At 39.2% G+C, this 27,062-nt stretch overlaps 1 protein-coding gene across 2 annotated transcripts in view; it reads right to left on the reverse strand.

Annotated features, from left to right (window-relative positions):
* Nucleotides 1–27,062, reverse strand: part of mtmr11 (myotubularin related protein 11) — a 33,178-nt gene that overhangs the window by 4,689 nt on the left and 1,427 nt on the right. For both annotated transcript variants that reach the window (XM_040118594.1, XM_040118593.1), the window contains exons 2-15: nucleotides 19,440–19,509; nucleotides 13,075–13,211; nucleotides 12,778–12,847; nucleotides 12,117–12,256; nucleotides 11,453–11,537; nucleotides 9,633–9,780; nucleotides 9,092–9,179; nucleotides 8,253–8,341; nucleotides 7,090–7,217; nucleotides 5,312–5,390; nucleotides 4,590–4,660; nucleotides 2,153–2,325; nucleotides 1,447–1,617; nucleotides 686–904 (exon numbers count right to left, since the gene is read on the reverse strand). In XM_040118594.1, the coding sequence (XP_039974528.1) occupies nucleotides 686–904; nucleotides 1,447–1,617; nucleotides 2,153–2,325; nucleotides 4,590–4,660; nucleotides 5,312–5,390; nucleotides 7,090–7,217; nucleotides 8,253–8,341; nucleotides 9,092–9,179; nucleotides 9,633–9,780; nucleotides 11,453–11,537; nucleotides 12,117–12,256; nucleotides 12,778–12,847; nucleotides 13,075–13,211; nucleotides 19,440–19,503 (1,662 nt within the window). In that variant the 5' untranslated portion in view covers nucleotides 19,504–19,509. The remainder of the gene's footprint in view (nucleotides 1–685; nucleotides 905–1,446; nucleotides 1,618–2,152; nucleotides 2,326–4,589; nucleotides 4,661–5,311; nucleotides 5,391–7,089; nucleotides 7,218–8,252; nucleotides 8,342–9,091; nucleotides 9,180–9,632; nucleotides 9,781–11,452; nucleotides 11,538–12,116; nucleotides 12,257–12,777; nucleotides 12,848–13,074; nucleotides 13,212–19,439; nucleotides 19,510–27,062) is intronic.

Genomic DNA, 27,062 nt, shown 5'->3' on the forward strand with positions numbered 1-27,062 from the left:
TGACAACTGAATTAAAAACTGATTTCTAAGTTTCATTCCTAGTTAAAAGCTTTTGTCTTGTACTGTGGGTCATGAGCCATGAATTGTGAAGAGTATGTAGTGTAGGTTTTAATTTAAAAAGAATTACTTTGCTTGCTTCATTTGCTGATCTGCACACATCTATCCAGAGAAGAACAATCAGTTATAGAAATTAGCTATATATTGTACTGTAGCTCTGTACTGTAGTCAACCTGTTCCCAAGGAGTCGGTTTGAATTAGATGCATGTTTTATGACTACCACTAGAGGGTACAGTGGTCTGTTGCAAATGCTCAGGGCACTGAAAGATGCCAGTTCAGAAAGTAGGTTAGACAATTTCCCAGCAACAACATCTTTAACAAATCCTTAAGCGCTCTTTTACGGAGAACCCATTAAAATGTACTGACTATATTTTCACCTTTATTCATCAGTGAGGATTGCACGTGCAATGTAATGTGCTGCTTTCAATCACCAGAAAGCATCAAAACTGACATCTGTCTATGAACAAAACTATTGAGAATTGATCGACCCATTTTGAGTAAAAAGCTGCCAAGTAATTCACATCCCAACATGAGATGCTTTCTGGTGTCAGCTACTGTTAAACTGAGAGCTCTCAACCATGGCCACTAGATGGTGTGTTGCATCATGTAAAAGATTTGGCAGCCCTACCCTGTGTGTGTCTGGGTTCGTATTGAGGTTTCCATTGAGCAGCGGTTGGAGCGGAGGGGTCGGGGGGACAGGTTGGGTGAAACGGTCCCGTCTGTGTTTGCTGTACTGCAGGGCCCAGTCCCACACCGGGGGCAGAGGAGGGTCAGACGGATCTGAGGAAGAATCCGGATGAAGCACATCTCTCCAGCCATTGACAGGTGTGTAAGACTGCCCAAGGTTCTGGATATAGAAGAAAATTTGGTTGCAAGATTTAAAAAATTATTATTATTATTTTTTTTTTAAATTGATTTTCTGTTGAATGCCAGCTTTTCTTTTCTATGCAAGTTTGCAGAACTGTTTTTTTTTTTTTGAGTAATTTATTACGTTGTACCTGCTGTAATCATTTGGGGATTTGTCTAGGACAGTAACTTCACGATGAAGATAATGATATTATTATTAATGATGATAAATGTAGCTGTCAGTTTTTTTCCTTGTGATCAATAAAATAATCAAAAAACATAAGGTATCACACATTTAGCAGTTACTTAAAAAAAATTGATCCAGAAATAAAACGCTACATGTATGTCTGCAGCAAATATTATTGTAATAACTTAATAATGTAATAAAATGTCAATCTCAATGAGTTGAAGATTGTCATTTACATTAGTAATACTCAGTAAAGCTGAATGATTATCATTCTAAATCAATACACAGCAGAGCCTTTATTGGCCCTTTTCCGGCAGATTCATAGGATGCCAAATCCCCTCTCAGGTGTCCATTACCTGGGAGCGTTTGCATCTCTCTCGCTGGCAGTTGGCCAGGAAGCTGGAGAAGAGTGGCAGGTGGATGCTGTCGTGCAGGGCCAACAGGAAGTCCTCTGTCAGCTGGAAGCGAGAGGGATACTGGGACCACAGCTGCCAGACACAGTCTAGGAAGAGCAGGAAGACTGGAGCCTGCAGGGAAGACAGATTGAGGAAAAGAGCAAAGAAAAGTTAGAGAACAGGAGGACAAGGAATGGATGAAAAAGAGGGGGGAATGAGAGGGAGGGCAGTGGAAGGACGAAAAAAAATGTGAAAGAAGGGAAAGAGAAGAAAGGAAGGAGGGGAAAGGAGGGAGTGATCAAAGAAAATTTAACAAAATGTTCAAAATCATATTGTAAAATGTTGAAATCATGTTCATACCATTATTTGTTTTATATGTGTTTTATAAAAAAACCTAAGGATACAAGATCTCGCACTATGGCAGACTAGCAAAATGCTAAATTTTCAGTTTTTAAATGGCCTTACTTTCAAGCTTTGCCTTGTAATAACAGTGCATTTTTTTTACTGGCCAGCTGGTATTTTTCTAGGGCAGAGTGAATTTTTTTTCTTCACCCCTGTGTATTCGGCATTTTGCTGAACTGTCGTACACCACAGTGGGAGGAGAGGCAGAGCAGCGGGAGAGTCTGAGGCGATCCAACACCAGACTGTGTTAAGCTTGACCTCTCACCTCCTCTTTGTCGTTGTCGCGGTGGTAGTTGATGCGGCTGTAGAAGCGGTGGCCTGCCATCACCCACTCCTTCTGCACCAGGCTCTGGAAACCATTCTGGGTACGACAGTGGGGGTCACACATCACCTGCACTAGACTGGACACCACACAGCTCATGTCCCGGTCCTCCGCTTCTGTAACAACAAAACAGGGAAGGCACGTGCTAAAAGGTCAACAAACTTCTATGCCGTTATCTTATTTCACAGCAACTTGCTGGAGATGTGGCAGTGTCTGTTATTTATAGTGTCTGATTACTTTGGCTTGACTATTTACCATGAATTTCGAGTTTATTTAAATGTTTAGATGTTAAATTGTCTTTGAGAAATGTAAAATGTGCATTAGTGACGGCATGCAGCCAAAGTGCATTAATTGTCACATAATTCTATGCACATTTTGCTAATGTGAAGTTACATGTTTGACACTATTGTTGTCACATTATTATGAATGCATGTCTAAACGTGTTGAATTCCTCCTGCATTGCTCTTAACACTGTCATCGTTGTATCTTTATGAGTGTATGACATCTCTTTTAAACTGTAATGAGTAACTTCAATATCATTAAGAGAAATGTACTTAAGTTGTGTATTTAAATCACAGGGTTTTCAATCCGAGAACAATTTAGGGACACACAACCCCTTTAATTAACAACCACCATTTAATTTTGCTCTTATTACTCTTCATGTTTTGTATTTTCTCTTGGAAAAAATAGAGGGAGAGAGAGTTAGACACAAATAAATGAAAATAAGCCGAACTAGAAGATAAAAATGAGACTGGAGACAAAGACCCAGAGAGAGGCTTACTGACAGACAGTTTTTTTGGGCTAGTGTGCTGAGTCATTTCTGCAGGGGGACATTTTCTGCTGATCCAGCCAGTGGCAGATCTGCCACAAGGAGACTTAGAGCACGACTGATGTATGAACCTCTCGGCCAAACAGACGATGTAAGTTCCAGCCTGATGTTAGTAACTTTCAGCTGCAGAGTGGCAGAGAAAGTCAAATACCAGCAGCGAGCAGTAAACATCCTTAGCTGAAAACAACCATTGTTTGGGTAACGCAGTGTTGGGTCTCTGGATGTTTATGACTGGTACAATAGGCAGCCAAACTGGATGATTAAAGTCAACGACAGCCTAGCAAGAGTATTTAAGGAGTACTTCAAAATATTATATTATCTTCCTTTTGTGTTCTTTTGTACCTATTTCTTCACTGTCCGATAAATCTACTGTACAAGTGCAGCCTGGCTGGCTAACAAAAGTTCAATGTTACTGTTTACCAGTAGCCTAAGCAAGATCATTTCAGGAGTCAGAACTACAATAACACACAATCGTCAGTTTGCAGGAATGTCTTGAGGGTGGAAATTGAAGGCATCGCAGACAGGAGCCCCGGCCAGAAACTCTGAGGTCACCCGCACTGCACGTTTGGGTTTACCTGGTCTGTCCAGCAGCATTCCCTGCCACCTGATCCATCTTACTCATGTGATTCGCTGACACCTCTGCTCCACAACAAACAACAGTAAGCATCTTCCTCTTTACAACACAGAGTTGCATAGAGGTGACCTCATTCAAACAGAGACACTAATCTTGGGGATTTGTGAGTATCCCAACATGCACTTAGCACCTCTCATTCCGGGCAACTCCAGAAAAACAAAACCCAGCCCCTCTGCAAGAGTTTGGTCCCAGAGCCAGTGCTGTGTCTGAAGAGATGAGGCCCCGGTCTTCGCCTGATGCTCAAATTGCAGCGCACCAGACCACTATACCTACCCTTAGGGGTAATGGGCCAACAGGGCACTAATAGACGTGCTAACAGTTCAAACCAATACTGAATGTAAAATGGGTCCGGTGAACACCAAGCTATCTGTGTATATCATCCACACTATCAACTGTGTTAAAACAGTCAGTCATAGACACACAAATTATTCTCTTGAACCCTGTTAACTGAATGCCATACTACAGTGACCTCTTGTTGCACACATATATGTACTTAAATTATAGTTCTGTAGCAAATAAGTGTGTCATTATAAATAGGATTTCGAGTGCTGTTTGCTTGGTGCTAAAAGCTTACATTTGACATCTACCTTATGTGCAAAGGTGTTGAGATAAATCACTGTCTATAATATTATGCAATCAAGTGTTTTATTTCATGTGATCACCTATTTTCATTTAAGTCAATTGTTATATGGAGTCTTCCTCGTCTCTCACGACTCAGCAGTTGTGGTGGTGTAACCGTGTCCTTAAAGGCATGTTGTACGGTGGCTTATAGACAGTGTGCATGAAGGCTCAGTGGAGTGTGCTTGTTCATGGTATACAGCCACTTCAGGGCTAATGTGGGACTAATGAGAGGTAGGCACTGTGAATAATCAATGGATTGAATAACATGAGCTGGGGTCTGGGATCACGTGACTCACCTTGCAGTGCCACAGTCAGGTGACCGCTACGAAGCAAGCAGGCTACCTCTGAAGCTTTCTTCAAACAGGACCTGGAGACAGAGAAGCAGCTTGATAGTATGTAATGGAATCGCTCCACTCTGACAACATTATACGTTACAAACACAGATATTTAGTTAAATTATGTCTAAAAAATAAAGAGCTATCTGTTGTAACTACTAAGAGGCACATTATTTCAAATACTGATGTGACGCCCATCAGCTTGAGAAGCTTTCTCAGTCGCTTGTACAGCTTTATAAGCTGACATACCTGATTAGAATGGTCAAAATGCAGCTTCAATTGCCTCTGGTTTTTTCACAATGAAAAAATTTATCGAATCAGCTGCTGCATATTTTAAGGATTTTGAAGGTAAAGAAATGCATACAAAAGCACCTATGAATACACTGATATATTGATTTCACTACTGAGTAAAGATAATTACAATCCTAGGCAGAAAATAAGTAAAATGAATGGCTCAAGTGTATGTGTCTGAATCACTATAAGGTCATACGCTAGAGGAATGGTTTGTGATTTACCTGTACATTTTCAAGGATTTTAGGGCCTGGGATCACAGTTTTTCATCAGTCAGTTAACAAATAGACATGAAAACTTTTTAATGAGCCATGAAAAGCCATAGGTAGGAAGAACCAGATTATTTTTTGTTATGCATATGGATTGCCAGAATGGCTGATTGGGGCGGTTACCTTGTGTAGTCTAGCCAGTGGGTGCTTTCCAGGGTGGATAACCATTTGTCATCAGGCACTGACACAGATGTGGAGATATCTACAGGCCAAAACAGGAATAAGACAGTTCATATTCAGACATTACTACCACAAATGCAAGAGAATCTTATAAGGTTTCAGAACATGGAATCTCAGCACATCAGCAGACTTGAAGATAAGAACTGATGTATGACAACAGACACAACAATGAGATGATATCTGGAGCACAGTTTTAAATAAAGCTTTCAATCAGGTGTAACAACAGACATTTAGACAAAGACCAGGTCTACTCTGTCCATACTCTAATCAATATGTGCTGTTTAGTAAAACATTAGTGTTTACTGCACATTGTTAAATACTTTATTTACAACCATTTGTTCGAGGGCTTAAAGAGTTCTCTTCCGAAATTTTGTGTGCACATTTGTTCAATAATGTCCTCAAGCTGACAATTTAATGTCTTAAATTCCACTTTTGCTTGTTTATTAGTGTTTTATGCAGACATTCATCCTGAATATCAGTAAATGAAAACATGTGACACTGATTTGGTTAATTTAAATTCAAGTCAGTACATTTAAATACTTAATACTGCCTTTTACTCGGTAGTGAAAGAGTAGTATTCATTATTTACAATCACATAAGATTAAAGAACCTCTTCGCAGCAAAAAAAAAAAAAAAAAAAAAGCCAACTCCTCGCTATAAATTATCAATAATTATCTTGAATGGGGCCCCAAGTGTAAAATCCTTATAATCCCTGGGATTAGCCCTTAATACAATCCCCAAAATCTATTTTCATTTTCTATATAGTTGCTGTGAAGACTCAAAGCCCACTGCCACTAAGTTGACCAAATACATCTGAGTGGTTGTTTTTACAGGACAATCCTCTGAGCCGTGCAGCACTCACCCACAAAAGACAAAACACTGAGCTGACAAATGTGTGAACCCTGATCATCGTTAACCTTTACACATTGTTCATGTGCAAGAGAGAGTGAGAGTCTGCGTGTATGTGTGAGAGATGGGGGAACCATGGGTTTTAGTCATCGCTGTTCTTACTCAACCATGGAATGTGCTGTGTGTGCTGTCATGACAAAAACAACAATAAGGTCTGTCTCACACAGCTTGTTTTGAGCTACCACTAAGTTGGAAGACCCTAAACAACTTTTAAAAAAAGTAATGTAATTATACATTTTGAAATTTACCCTTCAGACAATATATACAACATGACAGAGGTTTATATAACCAATGGACTCCCATAATAGTGATAGGTGTGGATATGGATGTTTTGGGATAGCATTTCATCGAACCCAAATCCAGTAATTAATCCATGTACTGAATCTGAATCCTTTCGAATCCCTTATCGGATCTTGTCAGGTTCACCTTTCAAAATTTGAAAGTAACTAAAGGCTAAAATAACTAAGTCTAACTGCCCTGTGTTGTCTGAGAAGGCAGAAACAGTATAGTTTTTAGTGAAAGCCTAATTTATGTTTCAACCTGTACCTACAACCTAAAAATGTGTGATAAGTTATCTCAGTGAGCACTGAGTTAACTTTAATTAACTACAGCTGATTTTCAGAGCTAAACAAATCTGAGTATTTTGCCAACTGGGAAGCGGATCCAAAACGTAACTGGCTATCAGAACCCCTAGATGTTGATTCTTCATTTGTTACAATGCTATACATGTTCCAGTTTCTCGTGTTGTGTGTGCATACATGTTTGCTCAGGTGCTGTGTGTTGATGTGTGTGAGTTCATGTCTCGTTCCCACCTCCCAGACAGAGGGTGCGGAGGCGGCTGTGTGCCAGCTGGATGTCAGCAGGTGAAGGCAGCTCCTCGCCCAGCTCCACCACTACACACAGAGAGGACTGGCAACCAAACAGGATCATCTCCAGGTTTCTACAGAGCAGCACATCCTGCTATCAACACACTGCTACATCTGCAACAAGCCTGTATTATTTTTTTTAATCAAGCTGGCTTGTACGTTTTTCGGTAGCTTTTTAGTCATTTGTTTGTGAGCAGTGGATATCATCTCCAAAGACTTGAAAGTTTGACGTTCATTGCCTTTAGAATCAGAGTGGATTTCCCAGAGTACAGTGTAATACTTCACTAGAAATAATTAATTTAAATGTTGCTTCATTCATTACAAAAAAAGTAAAAACTCATTAGTGCAAATTGCTTTTCTGTATGCGGCCTCAAGCTTCTGTAAACTCTTGCTATAGTCAGTCTTGGGCCAACTCTTTGGTTTCATCTGTTCAAACACCTATCAGACATCATCATGCATCTTCTCTACTGTAAGCTTAAAATAAACTGAGGTGACAAAGGTTGGTCAGTTGCGGCGAGACAGAGTGTATGCTGACACATATCCTCTTCAACGTCTCACACAATTGTCACAGTAACAGAATTTTTTTTGATGTAGAAATGGACTTCCACCAACTATTTTTCCTTCTGTGGCTGGTGGCGTGAATAACCTAAAATTAAACCTGTATTAGGCAACTTTGCAACGCTTAAGTTAAAGCAAAAGGTAATGGTTTGAATTAACCTGAATATCGGGAAATGTAAACTGATCTAAATAACTGCACAAAAGACAATTCTGCTGGTCTGTGAACACTTTCTGCCAAAGTATACCAAGCTCTCAAACCCAACTCTCCCTAGATAGACTCACTCGTTTCATTTGGAGAGATGTGATGGTCCTTTCTGTAGCAGCTCCACATCTTGATTTAGACTGAGCTGACGGCTACATTTTTACATTGAAAAAAGTTTCCAACAGCAGCTTTAAGATCTAAAAACCAACCTTTTATTAAATTTACCATAACCCATGCTTTTCCTTATGATGGTCACAGCCTGCAGTCAAGACTGAATTATGGATGGTCAAATGTTAAAGCTTAGGCACACAAGCAATACATTCAATTTAAAAACATCAAACACACCCACCTGATGTCATCTTTCTCATGATAAATGTTGTTCTGGAAGCTGGCCATTCGCAGTAGATCACTGCCTCGGGGGTGTCGCCAACACCAGCGCTGCAACACAAAACACAGTTTCAGCCTCTTTAATAACACGTTTCACGTTGTTTAAATTCCCTGCAGGCACTGACGGTGTTCATCTTGTCATTTGTTTCACAGTGATGTTAATAAGGGAAAACATCATAAAAGATTATTGCAGTTGAAAGATCTTTCTATTATAATACATAATATACACTTGGGAAGGACAAGTGCTTATTCGAAGAATCTCTATTTTTTTTTTTTTTTTTTCTCAAGTGCCAACATTAGGTTTGAATGTAAACACCTCCTTCTAAAGCATGAAAACAAAGAGACAAACTTCAGCAATTTTTTTTGGGCTTTTATGCCCAAATGTGGTTTATTCTATGGCAGCTTTGTCTGTTGTGACCTAGAAAATGTGTTTTATCTAAAACAAAATCCAATTGAGCACTCTCTAATGCAGCTATAATATGTTTTCTTACCTTTATGACGAATGAAATTACAATTTTGTGTCTTACTTCTTTGGTTTTGGAGTTATAAATACAGGAATTACAGACACTGTCTTGAGCCCGGGATCATTATAGTAATATAGAACATTTTTAAAATGTAGGAAATGTGATTCAAAAATGTGGTATTAGAAAATTACAGAATATTTTTCAAAATGTAGGATTGAGGCTGTAAGAGTATAACTTATATGTTAACAAACAAATTCATAGTGTTAACAGTGTTAAAATTAATGGTGGTAGATGAAGTGGTGGGTTGAATCTATTTCTCAATACTAAATGCACTCACAGGGATGCGTCCTTCATTGAAGTGGGCGAAGCCTTTCTTCAGCTCAGTGTCTAAAACCTTCTGTGGAACCACAGTGAACCTAGGCAGACTGACAGGAAACAGAATGACAGGATAATAATAGTAGAGTGATAGTACTCATGTAAGATGTGCGCGATTTTTTGTATTAAAAACACCAAAAACCTTGATCTCTTAGAAAACGCCAGTTCAACATACCCATTGGTCTTCTTTGTCTCTTCTCTAGGAGTTTAGCCTTGGCTTTGCCTGACATTTTCAATTTCTATTATGTTTTGAAAACAGTGTAAACAGTGCTTCCTCATCAAGGACTCAAAAGTAGATGTATTCACAGATTCCTGAAAAGTGCGTTGTCATGGCTATAATCTGGCAGATCATTTCACGTTTGCCTGCTGGGTTAGGATGCATCATTGAGGAAAGAATACTAAGGAAACCTGATTTACCATAGAACAGCACATTTAAACTTGGATTTAAAAACCAAGCGGACACAAATGTGTGTTTTCAACACTGCATATGGGCGTGAATTTACCTGGTGGACATCTCAAAGCGGTCATTCACTGAGCTGACTCTCCAGCCGCTGGCTCCACACCTCTCCAGCTCTTGCTCCCAGTCTGAGGTAGACTCAAACCAGTTCATGTGGGTGTCTCGGCGACGGTTGCTTAGAAACTGCTTCATTTCTGGAGGAGGAAAGTGATTCAAACACATTAGTTGAGGTTTGTTTTTCAGATGCATAAAATATCTTGAAGTACAAATATTGTTTTAAAGCTTTTGACACCAGAGCAGACAAGCCCTGATACAGTATATGATGATATTGTGTTTTCATTGTGCTTTCTGTAAAACACTATATATCTATTTTGGGAAAACAGGCTTACAAATCTTTTCTAAAGAGTGGGATCAGGGTTGTCAGCAATATGTAATGGTGAGTCATAAAAAACCACTCTAATATGAGGATTTGCTGTTTGTCTCTGTTTTATATCGTCGTAAACCTGACTTTGCGAGGTTGTGATAGGCACTGTTCCCACTTTTTAAGATATTTTATGGACCAAAAAATTTATCGATTAATTGAGGAAATGACGATCCAGCAGGCAGGCACAGCTGTTTCCTGACAAATCTAGTCTGAGCTCCTGCTTCCTTCTCCACTGAACTTTATTTAGGTAGAGATCAAAAAGGTAAAAGCATGCAAATTCTGGCTGAATAATTTTAAGTATTGTATACCACAATTTTAGAAAAATGTGTCTTGGTGGCTCTGGAGTGAATGTACCGTATGTTCATACATGACAGTGACAACCCCATCCTGGTCAGCCTAGAATATATGTATTGTGCAGAAAGGCTCATATTTCCCCATATAGGTTGAAGTGAACAGCCAGTGGCTTTTTTATAACTGAGCAAAATTAATAACGAGATGCAAAGTGTGTGCTTTTTCCTGAAACAGAGTTGGATTCCTAATCTCTGATAGAACAACATTACATTTTATTATGGTGTCTTAATCTTTCCCAAACTGAGCTTTTCAATTACTGTCAAGATCAGCCCTCGAAACCCTTAGTGAGCCTCCTTCTCAAACCGCTGAGCCATTTCCTCTCATCTGGCCATGGTTTCAAAGATAGTATTTTCATTGCGTCATCACAGAGGAGAATGTCTCCAATTTCGACAACCAGAGAGATTGTGAGTTTACATGTTATCATATTCTGCACAGAAAACACCATGTTTACTGTTTAATTTTTCTCTCCAGTATTAAAGTTAGCAGAAGAAGAATAACAGAAGGTAGAAATAAACTGAAACAAAAATAGATGAAACAGAGTTGAAGTCAGGAGGAAATGACAAACAGTGATCACGATTTTGGGTACATTCTGTCTCTAGAGCTGGATTGAGTGAAAACCAAAGTGAGAACAGACTTGCTGAAGACACACCAGGAAAAAACTTTCAAGGTTGTAGAAAGGAAGTACAGCACACAGCTAACATTTCATGCTGTGTTTCTGATTCATGTGGGCATTTGCTTCTCACTTCTCCGCTCAGCTGTTATTTCTATGAATATTCATCACAGTGAAATATGCACAGAAAAAAAAACAACAGAATGATAGACAGATTAAATGACACATACTTTAGGTCATTGATTCTCAATCATTGTCATGTCTAACATCAAAATAGACAAACACACAAAATAAATTTTCAGTTCTCTCTACTGTATATTGTTTGGTTTGATCAAATTGTATAACTGTCTACATTTTACAGGATAGTGGTTGGTATAAAAAGATCAGTGTGTAGATCTGTAATATGATACATAGACTGACAGACTGATAAGGTGTTATATCAGTGCTAGGCAGGGATGGATGGTTGTATACATGTACTCACCTACACTCCCAAGGGCAGCGTTTTGGAAAGATAAAACTGACCCTGGCTTAAGAGGCTGGTAGGTCTTGGCGATGGTGTAGGTTATCTGAGGAGGGAAACCACAGTGAGCCCATCAACATGACAAAGGTCATCAGCTTTCAACATCGAGGCCCTGCAGCATCAGATCAATGGTCCATGGCACAGACCAGCTCTCTAGGCAGCAGTCTTTAGACTCTGAAATGACTATTGCACAGTATGACAGTAACCAGTGCATTGAATCTAAGCCAACACATACACATATACATACATACACACACACATATACATACATACATACATACACACACACACACACACACACACACACACACACATATACATACATACACACACACACACACACACACACACACACACACACACACACACACACACACACACACAGCCCTGAAATACACAGAGCAAAAAACGCACCAGAAAAAAAAATGCATACAATAACATAAACACATCTATAAAAGTCGATTTTAGAGGGTGAAAAACAAAAAACAATCAACCTAGGACAAAGTGGTTATTATCCAATTATTGTTTCTATGGCTGAGCATGCATCGGGTCTGTATGTCAACTTGTGTCATGCTTAAAATGAGATCACTAAATTCCTAGATATAATCAGGAGGTTGACACACACCTCTATGACCTGTGCATCAGGGGTGAGGCGGTCAAACAGGAAGCAGATGACTCGCATATCCCTACAGTAAAGCACCAGCTCCTCTGGGGTGAACTTCAGCGAGGAGTTTGGGGTCACCAGCTTAGTCCTGTTTGGGCCCACTGACCAAAGGGGTGAAAGTTTTTAATTAAACAAACAAAAAGGTCAAGATCCAAAGAGTTATATAGTATTTAGGTTAAATACATGCCTATAGTTCTTAGGTTAGACTTATAGTATGTCGACTGCACTGAGATTAATTTTACAGGGAAGCCCAAAACCTGCACATTCTAAAAGATGTGTTATTTAACCATTTTATTTTAAATAATTACATTTCAGTAATGATCTTCAGGGAAGTGCTTTTATCACTCGAGTCAAAATATCATTTTACAAAGTTATACAGCCTTTCTCCAAATTCACTCCACTGTCAAGCACATCAGTACACTGTTCAGTTTGTTCCTTACAGTTGTAGCATCAACAGCATTACCGCAGAAGGCACGATATACTGTACACAACCGTCTAAGTGAAACCAAAGCGGGCGTGTCATATTTAAGTAATACTAGTCAATAAATCTTGAGTCATAGTATGAATAAAAACACTTTTTATGGCTTGCGAGTAAAAATGTGGGCAAATGGGTTTTACTTACCAACCACAACCTTCTCTATGGATGCCAAAGCCACATCATGATCTCCTAAAAGCACTGGGTCTGCATTGTCCTGCATGATAAACATTATTTTCAGAAGAATATATATAACATTCTTCACAAACACACACAAACACACATACACACTATATATGTGGGGAAAAAGACATCACAAATTTCCTGTCATCATAGTTTTTACATCATGTAAAATATACTTAGTATATTTCACAATGTCATCCTTTAACAAGACAGTAAGACACATGCAACAATTAAACTATGACAGTATATTTATTTACTCACGTCAGGTTTGGGGCTGTCCTGGGGCACGAAAGCCACTCTGAAGTGAGTACAGAAGAGGGTCCCAGAGAGCCATCCTCTTCCTTCCCTGGCAGTCAACTTCTTCCTCACCATAACAGCTCTCTGAAGTACACACTCGCCTAATGAGGACAAAAGGGAGATGTAGTACAGAGGTTACAGGATGGAATTTATGGGTACTGCATGTCAAGCGAGGGGTTTGGGTTTTGAAAATGCCTGATGATGACTGTTTTTGACCTCTCATCTGTGTAAAATTGCACAACTGAGTGTGTATAGGGGGGCTTCTGGTGAGGATAAATGACAGGAAGTGTACAGACAGAGAAACAACAGGCATGGAAGTTCACAGAGTAGGCTGCAGGGAGTGGATGTAACAAAAACCCTTAAACAAAAAGGTATGTCCTAAAGTTGTTGCTTATTGTTGCAAGTCCTCAGGCCAGGGTAGACAGGTAGGAAGGAGCAAGAAGATCAGTAAAGGTGCCACCTTATGGATGACACTAACTCAGTCACAAATTTAAGTACACCAGTAAAAATTCAAAATACATTTGTTTGTCAAATGTGCAGCTGAATATCAGGACTCCCAAAACCATTCAATATTATTTAAAATACAGGTATGTGTTGTGAAAAAAAATGACACATGGTTCTAAAACTGCATGGGTTTCAAAATTAATTTCAGTGGATAATTTAAGAAAAATTTAATAACGGGTCATTGTATTGTAAAAGCAAAGATCAATGAGATACCAGCAAATGGTCTGTTCATTCAGTCATGTGTAGGAAGGCTGTTGATGACTCAGAAGGCCATTATCTACTGGGTAACGGAACTTGAAAACAAAACTTAAATCTCTGTACATCCAGATTTTCAGAAATGTCTGGAGAAAACAGAACCCCATCTCAGGCAAAAATTATTTTTTTCAGCTTTAATAATATTTGACATGCCGAAATATGTACTGTATGTGTGCAGGACTTTATTAGTAACCCACTGATAGCGTTGAGAGCAATGAATCCTCATCTTTAGTTAAGTTGGGAGGAAAGTAGAAAACGCATCTGAAATTCCAGCACAAAGCTTCAAAAAACAAACCTTTTCACCCAGAAAAATATCTTACACACAAGCACAGATGCGCATTCGGTCAAAGAAAACAAAAACGAAAACTATTTCACCAAAACACACACACACACACACAGACACACACACACACACACACACAGACACACACACACACACAGACACACACACACACACACACACACACACACACACACACACACACACCAGTGAGACAGCACATTTAAAAGTCTCCTGCATGAATACAAAGCCTCTGCCAGCTAGACTGTGGGTTTCCATGGCAACACAGTCCAGAATAGGGTAGACGTGGAGAAAATGGCCTTTTTGTCCATGACAAGAGCATGGTTTGGCCAGACACATGGCAAGGCAAATGTTTTCATTTCATTCAAAAGACCACGAAAAAGATGGAGAAAGACTGCTGGTTCCTCGAGACTGAAAAGAACATTCTGAGGAAACACAAAATTCCTCTATTGCACATGTGGAAGGAACGATCATGGCCCCTAAATTGAAAAAGACAGTGAAGCTGTTGGGCTGAGCCCAGTCTCTGCAGAATGCTCCTGGCTTAGGGAGTGTTTTGGGGGATACCAACGCACAAACAGGAAACAGCCATTTTTACACATGAAACATCTGTTTATGTTGTGAAAGAAAGAAGAAGAGGAGCGTTTGCTCCCAACACCATAATTTGCTGATTGCCCAAGAGGAGTTCAATTCTTTGGGCGTGCTCTATTATTATACTTTATACCCTTTAGCCTCAGAAACCATGCATAAAAACCCTAGGCTGGACTTATCAATTAAACCTGACCACACATGATCTAGCTACAGAGATTTAAGATGCTTGGGACTGTGAACACAAGTGAACCCTGGTTGAGAGCTTGTCTTTCAGAGGACAATCTGTGGCCTTGCGTGCCTCAATCTGATGTATTCCCAGGGCGCAACAGAGCCAAAACAATCCTGTAGCCTGTAGATTTGAGAGCTGAAGTAGAAAGGAAGAGGAAGACAGGGAACAGAGGCATATGGAGCTGTTTGTACACTTTGGTGAGATTCAAGAAATCTGTGCAAGCAGGTGCCTCATCACAGCATGAGTCAGCTGGACTAGTGAAGGTGTCTATGAGACAGTTGTCATTTAATAAAGTAAAATCTTTTATGATCTTCCTGGAGAGCTCCAGAGAGAGTGTAAAAATGTGCTTTAATAACACAGTGTTAGTGCACTTTTAGCTACTTTCACTTTGATTAAAGCTTTCTTTTACACTGAAATAATAATAATAATAATAATAATAATAAATTGGATTAAACACATTATCAGTCTCCTTTCTGCAACCCAGTGCGCATATGCCACTGAGTTTTGGACATTTTGGGATAATTCTTTGGTATACACCTTTTGCTGTGAACGTGTCCCACAGTTAGCGAAATTAAAGCTATTAAGAACAAAAAGTGCTCAAGAACTTGTTTATTCACTCCAATGAAGAACAAGTCTAGTTTGTTATGTTAAATGTGCACATATACAGCATGCTGTTCCCACAGTTCAAATCTGAGTTTCCATTTCAATCTTTCTGTTGATGTTGTGGTCACTGACTTGGACATGAGGAGAGAGAGACCTAAAGGATCAGCCTGAGAAAATACAGCAGCGACACATCTGAACCACATACTCTCAGCCTCTGTTTTATTTGTTTTCACCCACATTTTTCTTCATTTTCAGCTAGAATACATGCCGTCTTCAACCCTCTCCACTGGGAGGAATAGTAAAGACTGGGAATGGGTTACATAGGGTTAAATCTATTATCTAGATATTTTCTGTATAAAGGACTACAAAAAAAACCCCAGAGCCTTTAGTCTTCCCTATAATCTGACAAAGCACAAAATTTCCACAAGACCAAAAGTAAAAGTACAGTATAGAGAACCCAAAACCACCAACCTCCACAACATCCAAAATGACAACAGTTTCAAATGACAACCGAGTTATGTTAACTTGTCACTTAATACAGAAAATATGTCCAACTTTCCCCTTTTGCTAAGCCAGTCTTTGTAGAGTCCCTCTGTTATATACAAGACATACTGATTATCAGAAATATACAGAAAATGCTCAAAAAAAAAAAATATTAATTCAAAGTCATAGAAACAAAGAAAATTTAATACCTATGTGAATATAAAGATCGAAATCCAAGTATGTATCAATGATCTTGTCTCTTGTTCATCAATCAACAAGGTATAAAGCTGATTGACAGCCTTTAAATCCAGCAGTAACATAAGACTCTGTAGAAGGGGGATTGTGAAGTTGCTCTGATGGGGGTCGTGGCCTCTTGGCATTGTGTGTGAATGGACAGTATACCCCTTCCCCCACTCACAGCATTGAAAAGGTACATGATCTACCTATGGCTGTTGGAGCTGTCCTGACCTGTTTGCCCTCCCGCAGGCCAGCTCGGTTTCTGTGGTCCTGTGTCCCGGTGTCACATGAGAACACCAGGGATGCTGAGCGCTGCCTGTTAACTACTGATAGAATGGGACAAATTTGGCAAACGTATTTCTGACTCTGTAATCCAAATGGTTTTCTCAACTTGTTAGTACATCTAGTATGAGACAACATGCATTTAAGAATTTTTTACACAACCTAGGTTACCCATTAACAGCGTCATTTTGTTGTTGTGGATATGAGAAGAAACAATTCTGTTTTTACATAGGGTTGACAAATGACCCATCATTTTGCAGAGTGTGTGCATGTGTGTGTTTGAGAGGGAGAAAAGGAGAAAGAGAGAGAGTCCACAGGCGCAATGTGAGCACTTTCACTCACCGAGGTAATACTGACTAGCGACTCCTTTGTGTCTGAAAGTGAACTTGTTCTCACAAATTGACTCAACATTTACACTGCATATCGTGCACAGAGCCAAAGGATAGGTTTCACTGCCCCGAAATCTGAATCAGGTTTTGAAAAAATCCCCAAAACACAATGAAATGCCATATTCCCCAATTTCAAACTAACAGTAAGTAAATTTAGCTCACAGAGAAGCTAATAAAGCTCTTAATGGAAAAAAGACAAGAAGGATTCTGAAAAAACATAACAGTGCTGCCAATACACATCTGTCTTCTTCTTTCTCTTAATATAAAACAGGTTCTCGTGTACAGCTGTGTTTCTAATCTGCCTGGAATGAAGGTGGAGAAAGAGAAGAAAGAGAAGAAAGAGAAGAAAGAGAGGGTTAAGAGAACTGTAAGTCGCTGTTGGAGATGGAGTTGAAGTTGAAGGCCAGTAGGGGAAAAAATGTGAAGCAGAGACAGTCAACATTTCACAGTGAAATGTTAACAGCTAAGAATAGGATCTCTGTGAGTGTTGAAAATGAGCAGCAGAGTATGGAAAGTATTTGATGAAAACACACTGCTGGAAAACAAATTAGGCTGGCTTAGTGAATGAAATAAGGAAGGAAGTGTGTGTGTTTGTAAAGAGAATGTGTACATGCATTAAATTATGTGTGTGTGTGTGTGTGTGTGTGTTATGAATGTGTTTGCAACAGTGTGTGAGCAAGGTCAATGGAGGCCCACAACGTCCTATTGTGTATCAATAGAAAAATTAAGAATTCAGTTTCATTAAAAAAAAAGCTAGAGAAAAAAAGATGAAATTAATAAAAATGATCAAAAGTAAAAGATAAAATTAAGATGAAAATATGAGAAAGAAAGCGAGTCAGAAAGGAACAGAAACAGAACACAGTCCCAAGGTCAAGGAAGCATCCATACCTCACAAACTCCCTTTAAAAAAAACCAAAAAAAAAACAAAACAAAAAAACACAGACACACACACACACACACACACACACACACACACACACACACACACACACACACACACACACACACACACACACACACACACACACACACACACACTTACACTTAATCTGCTTTGCTGGGGAGTGCTGTAAGTAACTGCTGATATGCCTTAAAGATTAGCCATTCTCAGATGTAGGAACTCTGGTCCTCTGCAATTCTTATGAAAAGCTCATGCAGGGTGAATATGAGCAGGCTGGGCAGGGGAAATAACCCACGCTGTAAGACCAGTGATTTTCTAGAGCCCTACACTATCCACAAGATTATCACTAACAGGGTTGACATCTGGTAAGCCTAGCTGGCTAAACGCTCCTTACAGCAGGGGTTTGAACAGTTGAAGAAAAAGGAAAGTGATTTCTAGGTATGACTCATGAGGGTCAGGATTCTGTCCTGGGGGATCTAGGGTCACCTTGTCACGGCAGCTGCACAAAGCTAAACAAAAAGTTCAGTGTCGAACAGGAACTAATTCATAGTCAGAGGGGCGGCACAATTAATATGCGACTCATAGTCCATCATAGAGATGCAGGACAATGAAGTAGTGATGACTATTTCAACACTGCCTGATAATGAGATGACAGCAAAATAAGTCATCTTATTTTGTGACAGAGTTACAACAAGAAAAGGGTTAAATTCAGCAGTTACTACAGCATAAATATGTGTGTACGCTATACGCATCTACGACAGTAAGCACTGCAGTACCTCACCTTTAGTCACATACGAGGAAAAACAAAGAACTGTTGCTTCACTATTCTGCATGAGTTGAAACTATTAGGCCTGTTGCACTTTATCACTGATATCACAGCAGTTATTAGAACAGGAAGGATTTATCTTGTCATCAGTGCTTCATGAGGCAAAGATTTAACTCTGAGACACTGAAACACTGGCTGTTGATTTTAACATGATTGTAACATTTGAGAACATTTCAGTGTACAGTAAAGCTGTACGTTGTTTTGTATCTCAACTACATGATTGTTCAATGAGGCTCTCGGTCTCCTTTTGTGTGCTCATGTTAACTTTTCAACAGCTGATGTTTTCCCATCTCAAAAGGCAGAGCACCTGCTGTGACATTCCTGGTCCAGGTGTGGCTACAACGGCAATATGGAAATTTCAAACCACAGAGAACAGTGTATGAAGCAGCAGTTTTCTGCCCAATGTTACTTAGTGTTTATATTTTATCCGACCCTGGAGCAGCAGTGGCAGCTTGTTAATTGAAGTTCATACAAGATGTTATATTATTTTAGTGCTTTTACAGGTTTGTCGTGCTTGATTGGTTGTGATGTCAGCTATAGACTGCTTATTGTTAAAGCAGCTTGAATCACTCTATTTATTTAGTCAGTGCAAGATGTGTGGATTTTTCAAAAGCAGAAGTTTATAAAGTACAATAGGAAATAGTGGTTATAGTAAGGTGGCTTTAGTAAGAGCCGATGGGATGATCAACTATGCCACTGACATACTTGCGTAATAAAAAGCACAATCTTACCTGGTAGGCAGCGTAGTCCAAACACATCTCGACTCCTTGCGTTCACCCTACTCTGAGACAGCATCCTCTCCTGTAAGAGAAAAAAAAAACCTGACATTAACATTGTTTCCAAAGTGAGTCTCTTTATTTCACATATCACTGCAGCAGACAGGAGATGTCCTGTGCTTAAAGAAATAGTTTGAAATTTTAGGAACCTTCATATTTGTTTTCATGTTGGGAGTTAGATGAGCAGATCAACACTAATTGTCTTTCCATTACAAATGAAGCTAGAGTCAGCAGGCAGTATAACTAACGAGCATGTTATACCTTGCTTGTTTAATTCGTACAAAAACTGAAGTTTAAAAACAATAAGTTGTGATTTTACCTTTGGACAGAGCCAGGCTGTCCCGTTTTCAGTCTCTGTGCTAAGCTATGCTAACCGGCCACAGGTGTTAGAATTACATTTCACAGACAGACATGAGAATGGTATTGATCTTTTCATCTAACTCTCAGCAAGAAACCAAAAAATTTACCAAAATGTCAAACTATACCTTCAAAGTAAAGTGACATAAAATTGAATAATTTCACGTTAACAGAAATGTAACATTTTGTGAACTACACCTCACAAGAACCAAAATACCCTGAAAATGAAAGCAGTGTTCATTTGAAAGGGAACAGTCTTCTATTTTGAACCTATGCGACAGACTTCAAATTGTTTACAGAGGAAATACAGATGTAGACTAAACAGCACACACTCAGCCCAAGGACAAAGCCTCATGTCACCTTTGGTCATTGGTTGCTGATTATATTTAAATTATGGCCCTGCCTGCTTGTGTCATCAAAGCCTGGCTTGTCTCAGTGGCCTCATTTTCAAAGACAAAGAAACAAAGCCAACCGTACAATGCTCCATGATTATTAGTTTCCATGATGCTGCTCTGTTTGTTCCTGCTTTCTCTATAATAGTCACGAAGTCTTGTGTACTTCAGTCTGTTCTACAGGCAGAATCCAACCCCACAGAGCCACAGAGGTTTCTATAATCAGACTGTGAGCTTACTAGCACATATGCTTCCACTTAACTTTGTTACTAACCCCCCTTACGAAGGTCATTCACATTTATCGGCTAGAAATCCCATAATACGCCGATCCCTGCAATGTGAAAAGACGATATGATTATACAGGTGGTGAACAAGCTTTACAGTAGTACAGAAATAGAGTTAGGTCTCTGAGTTGACATCCTTGAACACTATACATTGTAGAGCCTCAAACTACTCTCTCAGCAATTCTGGCTGAGTTGGGCCCACAATGAAACTATTAATCACTGCTTCATTTAAGGCACCGGCTTTATCATTAAACACCGGCAGTTCTTTGAGTCAGCAAGGATGTGCGAACAATAACAACAAATCCACTCAGTCGCCAATGTTATGCTAACAATTTTGCAGTGTGGTGAATTCTGTGTTAGCAGCCCCCTCATGAAAACCTGAGACTCTAAGCTTGTGGCCCTCCATAAAAAAACACAGGGAACATTTAACAAAGAGGACCTTTGCTCCGTAAAAAGGCAGTTAAATCACACTTATTCATAGCTGGTTGTTTTCTTTGCACATGAGAGCGTCTGGCTGTTTCATTTACAAGACGCAGAGATTTTGCAGTTTGCTGCTGATGCCGTCTTGATGGAACATTACCATGCCATTTGGGCAACTTTTCCAGATTTATCAAATTTTTAGTGCATCGCTTTAGATATAATGGTATATATATAAAGAAAAGCATATTTTGGAAACTGTTATATGGCCTTCTTTTTCCAAAACAAAAATAAACATCAGAAGACTTTGTATACTATTAATAAAACACATTCAAATTCAAAAGCTTTATTGGCATATGCAGAAATAAGACAAAGAAAAAATAAAACCATACTAAACTGCTAAATAGATAAACCAGTGATACGAGAGCCATGAACACAGTAATAAAAATGAAGAATGGTTTCAATTAATACAAATTATATAAGCTCTAAATAATATCAGGTTGGCAAGTTTGCTGTGGTACAATATCTTGCTGTAAAATGCTTCTATACTGCCAACTCTAAAGTCCGTAATAAAACTGCAGGAATTAGCCAATAGCATGTGGTTTCTTGCTAATATATATTTCTAGGTTGTGTTTATTCCAAGCCCCTCAATAAATAGTTACAGTTGTGACAATTTTACTGACCAAATTAAAAGACAGAAAGCTTTGTTAGCAAAAACTGCTGAGGAAAAACAGGGCTTTTTTGATTATAAGGGCAGGACACTAAGATTTTACAAGACTTCGTTTCTGCCCAGAGCATTGTTAATTTTTCTTGCATCTGGTTTTAAAATGCATCATGCTTTCTTTCTGTCTCTCCATCAACACCCACAGAAAACCCGCAGCTGAATTCCACATCTCCTTTTAGGAACATCAGAGGCTATTCAGATCTTGTTTTGTTATTCCTTTCATAAGCCTAGTGTGTCAGATCTGTCCTCTGGAGTTTGTCAAGACTGACAAACTTCTGACAAGCCTCACGGTCCTTGGAGCAAGTGAAACTTCTAGATAAGTACTACTGGAACACTATGCAGACACGGCTATGTACATAACGTGATCAAGGTTGATATGAGTGGAGCTCCCACAGTTAAACTAGCAAAAACTAGATTTGTGGAAGCAATTAATTCGACAGTTTTAAAAGATCTAAAGCAAATGCATTTATATGGGAAATGCAGGCATTTCTGCTTCACTTTTATGTTTTACCCTAGAGAGGTAAAGCGGGCAACAGAGATAAGGAAAATGGGAATGAGATAATGTCTAGGCATGAACCTAAAGATACTGTAGCCAAAGTTAGACTGCCCTTGAGTCTGTGAGCCACATATCACTCAAAAACCACATTTCCAGGGCTGTGTTTTTGCCTACGTTTCACTTTTGCTTTCACTCTGTGGCTTCGGCATCCCCTCTTTATCACTTTCATTGCCCCTTTCTCCCCCTGTGCTGCCTCCCTGCCCCACTTTTGCCCTTCTCTGCTCATTCTCTTCATCCTCAGGGACAGTGGCCAAGGTTTACTGCAGTTTCCATTGCTCATGGCTTCCCCTTGCTACTGTGGCCAGCCAGACTTCTGCAGTAAGCATGCTTATCCCTGGGTTTGGAACATACTTCTCTTTCCCCAAACAACAGGCCGAAGTCACATGAACAAACTGAATTTTTCAAATCCTATTTTTTGTGGAAACGACAAGGCCCTGATGCTGCTAAAATCTATGCCAACAACCTGAGCCACAACAAAAGAGCAGAACAGTCTGAACACTATGATTTTCAATTCTAAACAAGACTCAACTATTGAATTAGGAATACTTTTTTGCAGTGATATTCAAAAAAAAAAAAAAACCCAAAAAATAAAAACAAAACATAGTGGACCTTTACCGTTACTTTACCTTTATCCCTTGTTAAAACGAACAATTCTGAGTTTCTTTAGAAAGTTACTCCTAAAGAGATATGCTCTGCTTGGGGCTTAAAAAATACATATTAGCTTTTAGCCACTGTTCACTGTACTAACAAATGTCACAGGCTATTTATTTGTTTTGTGCTTTTCATTTCCTCACATGAATGGGGACAATCATATAACATTGTGAATTGGCTTGGAAGCAAAATGAGGGCATTAGGTAGTTTTGCTAAATGGAGCTCACTCTGAAGTGTTTCCTCTTATTCCATTCAGAATGAGAATGTATGGAGATTTGTTTTTGTCTACAGAAATAAAATGCACTGTGAGCTCTCGCCATTTCTGTATAGTCATGCCTTTGCCTTAATTCATTGTCTTTCAATTAACAACAGACTTGTAATGATGTACTGTATTTGCTAAAAGAGAAACAAAAGACCTGACATCAAATATATTCATGTACTGAAAGCAAAAAACCCCAAGGGCAAAGCAAAAGGACAAAAAACTGCCGTGAATCTAATTACGAGTAAACAGTGGAATGAAGTCCTCAGTGGAAATTTGCTACCTAGCGTAGTTTATTTAAAGAAAAAACAAAAAAAACTGGAGTCCAGCAAAAGCTTAATTTTAACCTCAATATGAGAAAAGACAGAAATTACAGAAAAAGAAACCAATTCCAACATATAGGGTAAAATTATAAATTAATATTTAATGAATTGGGAATTCTGGTGGTGAATATTTAATTTGAAATTTCTGCATCACACTATAGTGAATAATCAGCTTTTAACCCATTTCTCAGCAAAAGCCTGCAGTAATTAGAACAACTCTCCCTGTTGTAACGTTTTATACTGAAACCTTCCATCATTAATGCCCTAACAACAGCACTGTCTGCATTCTCACCCATCTGTCATTATAACACCATCAATCTAGACTTTTAGAACACAACAAATAGATAATTACTGGCTTTTTTAATGGTATCCTTGCTGAATGATTTTCGTCTTATTGTCCCATAAAAAAAAAAAAAAAATTTCTTTGTGCAGTTGTTGATGCATTGTAAGGTCAGTATAGAAAGGTTCAAAGCTCATCTTAGACCAAATTAAATAGTGTTTACTTACTTTAGTAGGACAGTAGTTTGACAAGACTAAGAGTCTACAGTCATATTAGTAGTTCTGCGAGGCTGTATTTAGGCACAGTGGTGCTTTTAAGTAAATGCTAACATCAGCATGCTAACACGCTGACAATTACAATACTAACATGCTGATGTTTGACGAGTATAATGTTTACCATGTTTGCCATTACATTTTTGCATGTTAATATGCTAACAATTGCTAATTAGCTGTGAACACAAAGTACAGTCGGTCATAAGCTAAACTATTTGACAAATTAAAATTTTGGCCTGATGATGGCGCTAGATGAAAAGTCAGAGGATCACCAAAGTTATTTCAACTTTTCCTGAGAGGAACACAGTCTATAAAATAGCTGTTGAGACATTTTGCTCAAAACCACAAATGTCAGTTTCATGGTGGTGCTAGATGAAATATCATCAAAGTCAGTATGATTCATCTTCTGGGGACCATGGCTATTTGTGCCAAATTTCATGGAAATCCATCCAATAGTTGTTCAGATATTTCAGTCTGTACCAAAGTGTTGGACTGATCAACTGAGTGTCAACTTTAGAGCTGCTGTTTCAGTCATTCTTTAAACAAAAACTAACAGGTGATAGTAAACTGAATATTTTTGGGTTTCAGGAAGTTGGTCGGACAAAGCAAGACACTTATGGACGTTACCTGAGGATGCTGGAAATAATAACAGCCATTTTCCTCTATATTCTGATAACTTATTGACAAAATAATTAATCAATTTATCCAGAAAATAATCAGCAGGTTAACCTATAATGAAAACAATCATTAATTGCATCCCTAAACAACATAAATAAAAAATTTAAAAAAAAAAGGAGGTACCAGTGTAGCTTAGTGACCTGTTTCCATTAGCCAACATTGACAAATCACACACTATTTGATTTAACAGCAAGTTTTCATCAGTGACTATACAGTACTACCTGTCAGTGAAGCCCTGACAGATTAGTTTTCGGGAGTTTTCTTTTAAGGGGACGGAGGGTTACCAGACACATCATCCTGTGATCTATAAGGTCACAAATCCAATGCCCACAACAGCCAGTCTGTCGATCCACAGCAACATTGCCTCCTCTTTGTCTCTGGATCATAATTAAGTATGTGTGTCCAAACGCCTTACATTCTCAAAATTACTGCATCATTGCCGGTGAGAGTGTCAGCTACATGGTTTGAGTGAAAATCTAATGATGAATATTTAACATTTTCAGTGTCACATAATCATCGCACCGAAGTGTCTCTGAAATGGTATTATGACAGTCATCTACTCCGACAGCTCAGCTCCCAAAAGTTAAATTATCAGAGCCACTCTATAAACTCAAAACAGATAAACAGCCGAGCCCCTCAAGATCCAGCCCTTTTACTAGTGAATTTCGCCACTGGTTTTATTTATCACCCAATGCCAGCTCAATATAACCTCTACTGGAGCCATAAATCTGCTCTGGCTTTAAGAAGTGCCCATTGTTGTGCTCTATGTAAGAAGATTCAGCAGCTAAGGGGCTGGTAGCGAATGTGACGCCTGGGTCCTATGGGAGCGGGTGTGGGTGACTGTACTGCTTTGGCCCACTCCTATCGGGCTTGGATCTTCAGCCACTCTGAATAGAGCTCAGATGATCCTTCCTCTAGCATTTCTGCTTCTGTGGAGCTTTGTGCTGTAGGCCTTTCATGCCAACTGCTTCAAAGATGGCTGGGAGATGCAGATAGGCAGTGGCTGTGGGACAGACACAGCCAAAGTAAGCCTGAATGATAATTCTTATGTAGCATTTCTGTACTGCTATCGTTTCCTTAATATGACTCTAGTTTTTAATTTTTTTAAACAAAAATGAAAAACATTTCCTAATTCAAGCTTCTTAATTGCACGGATTTGCTTCTTTTCTTTGAATTATGTGATTGTACAACAGATCTTTTTAGATTTTGGACTGCTGGTTTTACTGTAAACCAAGCAATTTGAAGATGCCACCTTCTGCTTTAGGAAATTGTGATGGACATTTGTCAATATTTTCTGACTTTAAAAAAAAAAAAAAAAAAAAAAGCTAATTGATAATAAAAAAAGTAATCCACAAAGAAAATGATAATAAAAATAATCACTAGTTGCAGCCGCATCATATTTTATACCATCTAAAATGGCATGGAGGGCATAAACACTGGGATTAAAGAAGAGGAGAAAGGAGACACCAATAGGTGCAAACTCCAGTGCCATCTGTTCCAAATTCAGTTCACGACTGGATTCAGTTTTCTAAAGCAGTCCTAACACATGCTCATGGAAGTGACACCCACAAGACAGCGTGGGTGGCCTGTGCCATATAATATATATAATCGACACAGCCTACTACTCCACATTACCATATCTGAGGCTCAGCCACATTCTCATACTTTGACACATGGGATTCCACTGTTGGGGGTCTGTGGTGATTTATGCACGTCTCATTCTGAGGTAATCAAATTCAAAACTCCTCTACCTCCCAACTGCTGTCTCCATGGCAACAGCCAGATGTGCAGTGCACATCACCCCCACTCCACATCCAAGCCTCGCCCGAGGGCAGAGTAAGGAGGCATCTGTTACTGTTTCCCCCTGCGGCTGCTTAAAATAACCAGGGAGAGACAAAAAGCCAGGCAACACAAAGACGGTGCCAAGAGACTGTTCCAAACAGGATCAGGCAACTCTGACTACATTCATACCGTGTTTACACATTGCTTTGTGCTGTCTATCAAACCAATTAGTGCTCCTACCTAACCTCTATCCTCTCAGAGGCACCGAATCAGGGACGGTATCTTTCTCATCATTTGAAATGCAGCAGAAACAGGGATTATAACCTTCAGCATTTGAAAGCAATTCATTGTAGCAACATGTGACCTTTAAAAGCTTTGTCAATTAGGAGCAGCATGAAACTGGCTACAACTGTTCAACGCAGATCTCCGGAGATAACTGTCTGTGCCATTTGTCATTGTGTACAACAAGATTCACCTCCTATTCACTGGCCTGCCCCGGCATTCAGCCAAAAATTGTGACATTATGTACCATTATAGTAATTATGCATCTCCCCTGTTGTCCGGACGGAAGGAAAAAGCAGCTCTTTGCAGCCTAGTTTCCCC

The sequence above is a fragment of the Xiphias gladius genome, chromosome 22, assembly GCF_016859285.1.
Source record: "Xiphias gladius isolate SHS-SW01 ecotype Sanya breed wild chromosome 22, ASM1685928v1, whole genome shotgun sequence".
In the NCBI taxonomy this organism is placed as follows: domain Eukaryota; kingdom Metazoa; phylum Chordata; class Actinopteri; order Istiophoriformes; family Xiphiidae; genus Xiphias; species Xiphias gladius.